This window comes from Hippoglossus hippoglossus, chromosome 9 (assembly GCF_009819705.1).
Source record: "Hippoglossus hippoglossus isolate fHipHip1 chromosome 9, fHipHip1.pri, whole genome shotgun sequence".
NCBI lineage: Eukaryota > Metazoa > Chordata > Actinopteri > Pleuronectiformes > Pleuronectidae > Hippoglossus > Hippoglossus hippoglossus.
In genome coordinates, this window is record NC_047159.1 from 2,031,026 (window position 1) to 2,042,850 (window position 11,825).

The 11,825-nt window shown below is 43.8% G+C and overlaps 1 protein-coding gene across 1 annotated transcript in view; it reads right to left on the reverse strand.

Annotated features, from left to right (window-relative positions):
- LOC117768472 (protein unc-13 homolog B-like) overlaps positions 1–11,825 on the reverse strand; it is a 57,122-nt gene that overhangs the window by 29,407 nt on the left and 15,890 nt on the right. Inside the window, exons 3-11 of the mRNA XM_034596838.1 lie at positions 11,411–11,767; positions 10,627–10,649; positions 9,841–9,890; positions 9,423–9,498; positions 8,811–8,816; positions 6,765–6,839; positions 4,709–4,928; positions 4,037–4,264; positions 123–264 (exon numbers count right to left, since the gene is read on the reverse strand). Coding sequence (XP_034452729.1) covers positions 123–264; positions 4,037–4,264; positions 4,709–4,928; positions 6,765–6,839; positions 8,811–8,816; positions 9,423–9,498; positions 9,841–9,890; positions 10,627–10,649; positions 11,411–11,767 — 1,177 coding nt within the window. The remainder of the gene's footprint in view (positions 1–122; positions 265–4,036; positions 4,265–4,708; positions 4,929–6,764; positions 6,840–8,810; positions 8,817–9,422; positions 9,499–9,840; positions 9,891–10,626; positions 10,650–11,410; positions 11,768–11,825) is intronic.

Consider the following 11,825-nt stretch of genomic DNA (forward strand, 5'->3'; position numbering starts at 1 on the left):
GAACGACATGTTTGCAACAGATAATCACGAGAGATTTATTGTGACAGTGGCAGTGACAGTTTTCTGGAGACGTGTGAGAGCTGAACTTTACCTTCAGGTAGAAACAAGGAATCTGAACTTACAAGCTGAACTTCTCCTCCCAGACCGGGTTCAGGTTTCCGTAGATGGTCTTCGTTCTCTTCTTGGTTTTGCCAACTTGGATGGTGACGTACGGGTCACTGGAGCCCGTCCTGTCCTTGGCCTGGAGACCCTGTGCACTGACGACTGATGACACACACACACAAACACACACACACACACAAACAGTGAAAATGACTATTAGAATTACATAAGAACAACAAACACCTACTCTCCCCCTTCATCTTTCTGCTTCTCATTCACACACACACACACACACACACACACACACACACACACACACACACACACACACACACACACACACACACACACACACACACACACACACACACACACACAAACAAGAGATACCACCCACTGAGTTACGCAAAGCCTCGTAACACAACACTCCTGACTCACAGCCAGATGTTGAGTAACTATATTCCTCATCAAATTATATCGAAACACTTGTCACCTGATGTTTCGTTGTTCTGTGCAACAAGTGAAACTGCATACGGCTGAGAGAGTCAGAGAGGAGCAGTTCAAAGTTTCTGTGACGTTTAGTCTTAAACGTCTTTAGAACAGTAAGAGAACCCGGTGTTGACGGACGCTGGTGAAAGTCCGGAGACGTTTCTTTGAGACGGACGACAGGTTCAACAGGAGGACGTTTGAACTGAAGGATGAACTCATTCCTGCTCTCACCCAGGTGAGAAGGCAGGCGAGCGATCTGCAGCCGATACTGATGAGCGTCATCTATTTGTAGCTGCACATCTTCACTACGGCTGCAGCCTGAACAGCTGAGCAACACGTGCACTGTATCTAAAACCTGCAGGTGCTGGACTGAAGTCACATCCGACAACATCAACGCTTCACGACTGGTTCTCAAACTGAGGAACAACAGCAGACCGTCAGGAAATCAAAGCTTAAAGCGTCATTTCATCGAAACACATTCCCTGATTTGATGTGATTCTAGTTTTTACGATGGCAAAGGGAGGTCAGGCCTGAATATCTGTCACATCTTTACTGTTATTATTCTTTTAGGATTGTGTTTTTATTTTATGTGTTTTTATTCGTGAACCACTTTGTAACTTTGTTTTGAGAAGTGCTATATAAATAAGACATTATCATTATTACTGTTGTTGTTGTTGAGTTCACAATCACATCACTTTATCTCCTGCGGTTCAGGAGAGAGAGCGGGTCGTCCACCAACCAGAGGGTGGGCGGTTCGGTCCCATGTTCGGTCCCCCCCCCCCGGCGAGACACTGACCCGACAGCTGTGTGGACAGTGTGAGTGAAGTGTGATAGAGAAAGAGCTGCACATTGTGCTGTGAAGTGAGAGGTCGTCAGGACAAGAGAAGCTCTACATCAATACAGAGCTTTTTTAATACTGTGATAATCAGAATCTCCTCGTCTTTAGACTTTGGAGAAAACCAGCGCAGACACGAGGAGAACATGCAAACTTCTCACGGACGTTTTGCTCGTTAACAAACCTGCTTGTGCCGTGTGTGCAAATGCAAAATTCTAATTCAGCTTAAAATGTCCACATGACTTTGCTATTGGTTAATTCAGCATCTGCGACGGCCGCATCTCATCTGTGCTAGAGACAGATTTGAATATCAATCGGAGCAGATATTCCCCTCAGGAGTCAACACACTTTTCAAAGCGTCCTCAGCAGAGCGACTGTCAGTCCAGCCTCAAGTTCAATCGCAGCTTGACTCACATACAAAACTGGGTTTGAGTTAAAAGTGCGTCTGATTGTGTTTCACATGAGGGACACGGCGGATTCGTGTGAAAAGAAAAACAGAGTGCGATGAAAAAGTTAAGATATAAAACAGCTTGAATGATTTATATTTCCTTTAATACAATGTTTGCTAAGTCAGTTCTGCACGACTGTGGAAGGACAGCGTTGTTGTTCTGTCCCGAACCTTTAGATTAAAAACTAGAACACAACAGAGGACGTACCTCTGTTAATCTGTCCTCTGAGATTTAACCAAGAAACCAACAAAACAACGACCATCATGAAATCATGAACTCCTGAGCAGAAGAGTGATGAAAACCAACCAAGTGAAAACCTTCCCCCTTGTGAAACCACATTTATTTCCATTTCATGTGGATTTTAATTTGAATCCGAACCAAATGCAAACAAGGTGCAATTATTTTTTTCCCATCAAGATCCATTAATTATTTCCTGGGAAATTGGAAAAATGACAAAAAATTGTTAATCACAAAGTAATAAAAAAAAAATCCTGGATTCCTCCTTTTTTTTTCCAAACCTTCCATCAATTTTTGTGAGAATCCTTTCAGAGGCTTTTACATAATCCTGCTGAGAAACAAACAAACTCGAACACCACTCAGAGGAGCTCATTCCTCTGCCAGTGCCAAACAATCCCTGAAATCAAGCTGCACCAGATTTCACTCACTGAAGATTCATGAATTATTCTCTGGGAAATCTGGGAAAATGCTAAAAATGCATCCTTCCACCAGGTTTCATGGGAATCCAGGGAGTAGATTTTGTGTCTTCCTGCTAATCTACAACAAAACAACCAACACACACACACAGGGGGCGAGCACACAACCTCCTGGTGAAGTTAACGACGTTTTGATGCCTTCAGCTCCAGGGTGGAATTCTCTGTGAGACACATTTATGAAAAACTTTTTAATTGCTCATCTAAACGTCCGCGACCATTTGCAGGTTTTGGAGTGAGAACGAAAATGTGGCCTGACGTTGATCAGCAGAAGAGCGAGTGACGAGAATCAACCCCCGGACCACGAACGACTCTCGACGAAGCTCCGGCTCCTGAATCTCGTCTCTAACGACGAGACTCGTCACCGCTGATCGGGGAGACAAGGTGTGATGGCTGCCGTGGCAACGCTGCCGCCGCTATATGGTGTGGTGTGTCAGCTGGTTGCTGTGGAAACAGCGGTGGTTGTGACGATGCAGATAAACGTGATAGATAAACAGTTCAAAGTTTCTTTCACGGTTCAGATCAGGTTGACAGGTAGAAGAAGAACCTGACGGGTTCGGGTTCAGCTGCAGGTTTTCACAGCTGTTGACGACCACGTGATTCTTCTTCAGGTTCTAAGAGACTTTTCCTGTTGAGGAGTTTTAGTCCAGCTCTTCCTGCACCCCCCCCCCCCTGATTAATCAATAACTTTCTTTGAATAAACAGAACATTTGAGTAAAAAAAATGCAATGATTAAATCCATTATTCACATTATTAAATAAACTGAAATGAGCAGGTTCAACAAACCGCCTGAAGACGACTGTGAGAATAAAACAAGGAGATGTAGCTTTGAGTTTGTTCTGCAGAGCAACGTCACACAGAGAGATGAGTGTTACACACACTCATGTGTAAGTGAGGTCACACACACACACACACACACACACACACACACTCACACAGACACACACTCTATCCTGTTGCTACAAGCCTGGTGGACACTGTTGTCAGGCAGGTACATTAATAACAATGGAAAAACCCAGAAGACAGAGAGGGACAGGAAAAATGAGAATTAGATTAAATAAGGAAAAACAGGTTGTATATGTTCCAGTGATATTTACATTATGTTTTGCAGCCGGTGTTTATAAATGTGACTCAGAACTGAATATGTCATCCTGCTGTAAAGAGCTTTCTTATGTCTTCACCCGTTAGTCAGCAGATTAACGACTGAGCAGGATCATTTTCTAGGGAATAATTAATGGATCTTATTATCTTACTTTTTATTAAAAGGAGCACGATCATTTTTGTCTTTTAAGAATAAAAGGAAAGCTCAGGACGCCTGATATCAGGGTGTGGACTTTCTGATGTGAGCACAAAACGCCTGAAGCAGGTTCCCAGTTTAATCCCAGTCAGACGGACCAATGGGGCCAAAAATAGACTTATTAATTTCAAGGTGATAAAAGCGTTGGACGTACTGTTGATGGTGATCTTGGCCGACCACTTGGAGGTGCCGTCCAGGACACTCTGCTTGATGCCCTTCATGTACTGCGCGTGGATCATCTTGGAGATGTCGAACACCCTCCGGATCTCCTCGAAGATCTCCGGCTTGTTCCTCTCGCGGATCTTCATCCTGTCCTTCATCGCCATGATGATGTGCTGCGTCCGGTCCTCCGCCCCCGTCTTGGAGCTCTTCTCGGCTGCTCCTGAAGACGACAAGAGGGGAGGAAACAGAACGTGAGGGTCGATAACGAGTCCCGGAGGTTAGAAAAAAACAGTCAACACCAAAGTAAACCCTTATTAAAATCATTCTTTCTCACATTTTAATTGGGTGCAAACTTGATTATCTTTATTTTTGCATTTTCGAACCGACATCCTAACATTTTAATTTCTTTTGCCAAACGAATTCTCTGGAGCAAATCAAATGAACCTTAATATTTCCTTCGCATAAAACTCTACACAGGTTCATGTTGTAATAGAACATTTGTCTTCTACTTCCTTCCACTAGTTTAGTTTGTTAGGGAGAAATAAGTTAGCAAGAAAATGTTGAGGAAAGATTCTGTGTATGGCGACACCAGGTGGTATGTGTCCGTGTTTCTCTTTGGGATTCAGTTTTCCCGGGGGGGGGGGTTGGATACACGTCGACTCACTCTGCAGACAGTCAGCGTTCAGCAGCTCTTGGCACTTCTCGTGCACTTTCACCCCGCACTCGGCACAGCGCATGCCCTGTCGGGCAATTCCCCACAGCAGCCCCTCGCACTCGTAGCAGTACGTGGGCGTGGTGGCGGTCCAGACCTCGAAGTTGTGGGGCGTGGTGCAGGAGATGGGGTAGATCAGAGCCTGCAGGGTCTTTTTGTACACGTGGGTTTTCTGACGGAGCGAAGAGAGAAACACAGACGGACGAATCAGAGAAATAACGAGAGGGACGAAGACGACAACGCAACAAGGACGGAAAAAGACACAAACCAGCACAAAGACAAGGTCGTAATAATGATAAAGAAATGAAAGCACTGGAAACTATATGACCCGCACTCGTCTTGATTGGGACAGAATCGTCTGCAGCACTAATGTGGAATAAGGTGTTGGATTGTTAATTAAAGAACAATCTCAGGTGGCCTCCATTAGGATTATGGAGAAATGTGATTATGTGTGACGGTGCACATTTTTTATCTTTCTCAACTTCTCCTCTGATGAAGCAAATTCTGCGTTTGTCCCGTGTAGGCGGAGAGTTGGAGGACGAGACCTCGACTACACGCTTCGATTTGGTGAACACTGAATGTTAAACAGCACGTTGAGTCATTATTATCCCTCATGCTTATTATTATAGTCGTGTAGTGGAGTTATACTTACACTCTGACATCTATAGCTCTGGTTTCATTCAGTCTTATTCTATACTTTCTCTTTTATTCATCTTTGTTTCATACGTTTGACTTTATCTTTTCTGCCCTGTGCTTTATTATCTCTGATTTACTTCCTTGTCACTGTAAAACATCTCGTAACTTTAAGGACAAAGACATTTTCTTGTACAGCTTTCGATTATTGTTGCTGCCAGTATTATTATTATTAAAAAAGTTTGGATGAATGGGCTGTAAAAAAAATCGGTTTTCCCCACAATGTTCAGGTTTTTAATTCTCTTCACAGATGGACAATCTCTGTTCAAAGCCTGTGTAACTGCTATTGTGCAGGACAAGAGAAAAAGACGCCGCTGAGCAGGCTCCTTACTGAGAAATGTTCAAAAAGGATCCATGAGTCTCAGATACAGTTTGTGGCTTTTATCGATATTTAAAAAAAGAAACGTGATGGTCAACAGAAAATAAGCTGCATTAACACGGAGTGGACAGAACTCTGCATTTGGATGAAGTGGATCTTTGAATATTTGGACCGTTTCCCCTCGGATCAGATTTGTGTGTTTGTTGTGCTGAAACCTCAGAGGAGTTTTACATATTTCACTACATATGCTTCTTCCATCTGTCAGTTGAGTCCGAACACACAGTACATATATATAAATATACTGTATATATAGAGAGAGCATCTTGATCATTACTGTATTGTGACTGTGCAACAACCATCTGTAAACCAGGGAAAGTCCGTAACTGTAAAAAACGTGCATCGTGCATGTTTCTTAGTAAATAAATAAATATCCTAATATGAATAACTGCAGCAGAATCAGATTCAGAAGTCTTGTTTCCAGGGTCAGATTAACTTCACACGGACCTCGGGGCAAAAACTATTTCCAAATGTCGATATGCACCGAACTAAAATATTTAAGAAAGTATTAAACTGAAATATTAAATTATTAAAACTCAATTTTCCTCTGATATGATGTAATCAACATTCGGATTTGACACAGTGGAGGAGAGGCCTGAAACAAAGAGTCATAAACCAACATGAAATCTCATCCAGTCAGAGAAGCCTCTCTGTCGCCGGCTCCATTAGACCCTGACGCTGACTCAGCTAAATTTGGAAGCTGCACAATACTTTGGAACAAACATATAAAAAAATGCGGCTGCAGAGTAATGACAGCGGAGAGGTGCTCCGAGAGAGAAGGTGTGTGTGGGAGTGGGTTTGTGTGTGTCCCATCAGTCTTCCTGTAGAAAACTATAAAGTCGTAGTTTCTGTGTGTGTGTGCGTGTGTGTGTGTGTGTGCGTGTGTGTGTGTGTGTGTGTGTGTGTGTGTGTGTGTGTGTGTGTGTCGTATGTACTCACAAGCTCTTCATCTTTCAGGGACGTCCGTGTGGCCAGTGTGTGGGCGAGTCCAGCTTTCCTGGACTGTATCATAGACTGAAGGAGGAAAACAGGAAAGAACCAGAGATTCAAACAGTCGCAGAAAAACACACGAAGAAAGAGAAGGTGATAAAACCTCAGGAGATCACTCCTCCGTGTCGGGCTGTGGTTGGTTGGTCGGTCGGTTCCATTAAGAAAAGACAGAGCGTTTTCCCTTTTCCTATTAATCCGGCTGAACCAAAATTTGGCTGCGAATGTAACTCAGGCTAATGTAGGAGCCGCTAACTGCTCATGGTGGAGTTAATAACTTAACTTCACTCCAGGCTCGCACAGAAACAGTCTGGACAAGTCACTATTATTGAAAAGGTGTAAATAAAATCGAATGGAACTATATCTGTTGTTTCTAAGCCTAAAAACTTATCAACAGACGTTTGTTTTACCCCATAAACGCTACGTATTGGGGCCACAGCTCCATAGGCGACCTCATGAGCGCCCCCTATATAACCTGGAAGCTGTAAGAGTGATTTATTTGCAGCTTTTCCCTTCATGGATTCCTGTAACATGTCACTGTGGCCCTCTTGTGTAACATCTGAGGACCTGTTGACGACGAGTGTCAGTTGGTTTCACCGCAGCAGGACGTTTCTGACACGTCTCTGAAAAAGTGTTTTCTTCATTTCCAGCACAAAACAACAAGCTGAAGTTTAAAATGCAGTTCTCATCCCACAGTGACACACCTGAGAAATGTCTTTGCAACAGATGCTTGTTTTTTTTTTTACCATCACAGCATTTCCCTGACACCCGCTGTCAGTTCTCATGAAGTTAAGCTGATTTACTCTGTGATTCACCAGCTTAACTTTTCATTTCAAACTGTATTTTAACGTGCAAGTTGTTTGCTGTATTTAATCTAGTTCGGTTTAGTTTGGCTGGCGTCACAGATGAGGATGTCAAATACTCCACAACGGGACAAAGATCCCTGTTAGACCCTGATCGTGAAGTTTGAAGCCAGAGGTCCATCTTACAGGACAATAAAAAAATCATTAAGGATCAAAGTTTTACAGGACAATGATGGAACGTTGATCAGGAGCCATTTTGCTCTGTTCGCTGTGAAGCTGCTCGACTGCGGCTTCATTGCCTTTTTCAAACTGAATCCAGTGTTTTGTTTTTTATCAGTTTTAATCCTCGTTGATACTGAGACTGGCTTGAAAATCCCTTTAACGTGAGCGATCACACACACGTCTGCTCGCCTGCAGAATGCGTCCGTTCATCTCGCTCTGTTTTTCCTTCCCTCCACTCTCCACATACACTAAACTTAATGAACTTAGACAATGTTGTCCCGGAGGCTTTATACCTCCTTCATCCCTGACGGCTGCAGTTTGCACCCCACACTTCTTCTCTCGTGAAAGGAACCTTCACTCTGGAGGATCCCCTCAAATCAAAGGAGACAAGTTTCTTTAATCAGACGAGTCGAGTCCCTCAGATCTCAGCGAGTGAATATTCACAGCTCTAACCGCTCGGATGACGGAGCTCCGCCGCTGGACGAACGCCGCTGCCTCACTAAACTACTTCAAAGTAGACGTGAGACTGAAGGAAGGGAAAATAAAGTCTCACTTCGCCGTCGCATTTATCAGCGTTTGTTTGCTCGGAGAGGACGGTGTGTAATTAAAGAAGGAGCTGGTGACTTCCTGAATCAAAGCAAGACAAGCCTGCTAATTAAAGGACTTGTCGCTAAAACACCAATCACAGAAAAAGCCTCTCGCTAAGCATCAACCGGCTGCAGGAAGCTGAAAGCATTCACAGGCAGATAGATCGTTCCTGTGTTTCTCAGAATATATATTGAAGTACAGGAGAACAATACCAGATATTACTTTGATTGTATTTGAATATGTGTGCGTGCTCAGCCCAGATGTCTGAAACCTTCCCAGTGAGCGGATCGAAGTGCTTTGCAGGAACCATTAGAGGGTCTGAAACCAAGCAAAACAAAGAAATGGCAAAACGCAGCAGCTGAGATCTCACTGCTCGGTTACTCACCATCGCCTGAGGGCCGCCGAAGAGAGAGAGCGAGACGACGAGAGCAGAGAGAACAAGAAGAGAGAGAAGGTTAGAGACGGAGAAGCAGGTTCCCTCCAGATATCTGGCAAACGCAAACCAGTTATTTCACAGCCGGGGCCACGACAGTACAGTACGTGCACCTTCAGGTATTTAGTTTGAATGTAACCTGCGAGTATTAAATCCTGAAGGATCGAACTCTGGTGTCACTCAACCAGGCTGGAGTCAGTCCAGCAGCAAAGGAAAACAACATTTACAGTCTCGCTACTCGTATAAAAGACAAAATACAATAAATACAATAAAAATAAGTTCAGAAGAAGGAAATTCATGGCTTGTCTCTTGATCAGTATCAGTTAATTCAGTGTTGAGTCTACATCACTACACACATGAGGGTTTTGAAGCTGGTGTAGGTGTTTGTTTTAATTTCTATCTTGTATGATTTACAGCTAAATGTGATTATCTACACATTCCCAGTGAAATGGTAAATAGATGAGTTCAGTTGGACCTGTATAACTTATTATATCATATGTTGGATGTTTGTATTTAGGAGGTGAACACATCGGGGGGGGGGATGTTGAAGAAACATGCACTCACCAGTTCACTAACGAGGGGAATGGGCCTCCTCTTGCGAAGGTCGGGCATGCTGTCAATGCCAAAGGGGGTGTTTCCCCTGCACACACACACACACACACACACACACACACACACACACACACACACACACACACACACACACACACACACACACACACACACACACACACACACACACACACACACACACACACACACACACAAATACCAAGATGCATTGATCAATATTTTAATAAAGAAAATAAATCCTAACACTGCATCATGTAATCATATTGTCTCTGTCACACACACACACACACACACACACACACACACACACACACACACACACACACACACACACACACACACACACACACACACACACACACACACACACACACACACACACACACACACACACACGGTGTTCACTGACCCTGGCTTGGCCCACGGGTGCTTGCTGGGGTCACCATCTTGATCTCGGCTCTGAAACAAGAGGTCAGAGGTCAGACATTTAGCCATTTGAAGGCTGACAGCATTTATTGGTTTCATGACACTTAGAGCATGCACACACACACACACGCACACACACACACACACACACACACACACACACACACACACACACACACACACAGAGAGAGAGAAAAACACTGGGTTGGTTGAGTTTTCAGCACTAAATGCCAGAGAAAGCATTTCAATCAACTATATTGTCCTCATACATATGTGAGCATCATAAATCTGGTTCCACCTTAAAAAAAGTAAACACCTACCAAACCACACCTACTCCCAGTGAACACGCCACATATCGACTCGTGCTTCCTCTCAGTGTATTTTCTGTCTGACAGCTAGTAAAGAAAGTGCCACCGTGACCGTACGACCACGGGAGCCTGAGAGACTCTGCATCAATATTCTTTTTCATCAATGCGATGTCCTGATCAATACCGACCTACTCCTGTGTGGCAATTTTATATTTATGACTGAAACCACAAATGTTCTTATTAGGCCCCCGGTGCCTTGAGGCCGACGTCTCGTAAAACCACAAGCTCTTCAATTAGCTGTGAAGGTGAACACAGTATTTTCACAACAGCATAGAAACGGAAAGTAACACCAACAGGAGTAAATGTCCACAGAATATAAAGAAAACTGTAAAGCAGGAATAAATGATTATGAGAAGACATGTGTATAATGTTAATGGAAGAGAAACCACAGTGAAGGTAACCTGATCTCCATCTTGGCTTCCATCTGTAAAACAGCACAAGAGAAACAAGGAAAAACAGTCACGGACTAGTTTGACTTATCGGAAATAACAAGACTCACCCTGGATTATTCATTTTGTTATAAATGCTTCGGTAACGCTAAAAGCAGCGTTTCCCGCTAGATGGGGTCTGAGGTCATAAATGTTTCATTAACATGTATAATTTATCATGAAAATGACTCTTAATATCTCCCTTGTCCTTCCTCTTTAATGTCAGGCTCGCTTTCCAGGGAGATAATTAATGTTTTCTAATTCAGCAAGTGGTTACTGCAGGAGCCTCCGAATCGAGGAGGGGGCTCGTGAGTGGCAGCTGATACATTGCTCCCCGGGGGGCATAAAATTACAGTATCAGCAGAGACCATTTGGTAAAGTAAACACTCGAGAGACCTTTCGGTACAGGGGGATTATTCATAACCGCTGGTAGATAGTCCTCAAAGAGAATACCAGTGGTTATCCTTTCATCAGAGTACACATCCCACTGCAACTGTAACGGATCAAAGAGTTTCAGCAGCAGCGAGAGGCTGGGGCTCGAAGGTGGAACGAGGCAACACTTTTCATTTGGAATCACAAAAAATAACTTGAAAAAATTCTACTTCTTTTAGCCTCAGGGCCGAATGATGAAGATTGAGGAAAAACAATAAATAAATAAAAATAGAGAATGACTTATTTAGTTAAATTCAAAAAGAAAAATGCTTTTCATGATAAAAAAAAAAAAGATGATTTCAACATAAAATCCAGTTATGACTACCTGGTTCAAAGTGTTCCTGAGAGAAGCTGGACATGGTCATACTGGTGAGGTTGCGTCTGGTCTCTCTCTTCTCCCGCAGAATCTGCTGGAAGCCCCTCAGGCACTTCAGCCTGCGTTCGTCCATTTGGCTTAAGTCCACATGTGGCTCTCCTGCATCTCCCTCTGCTTTGCCCTCTGCGGCGGCGATATCGGTGGCTAACTGGTTTGGAAGTGGCACCTCGGTTCCTCCCTGCTGCTCTGGTGCTACAGGTTCATCAGCCAAGAGGGAGACCGAGAGAGATTCTGTGGTGGTGCATTGGGAAATCTCGGCTTTTCCACTCAGATCTGGAGGTGTGTCTTCCAGACCTTCTGCAGGGCCTCCTACATGGCTTCCTACATGGCCTCCTACATGGCCTCCTACATGGCTTCCTACATG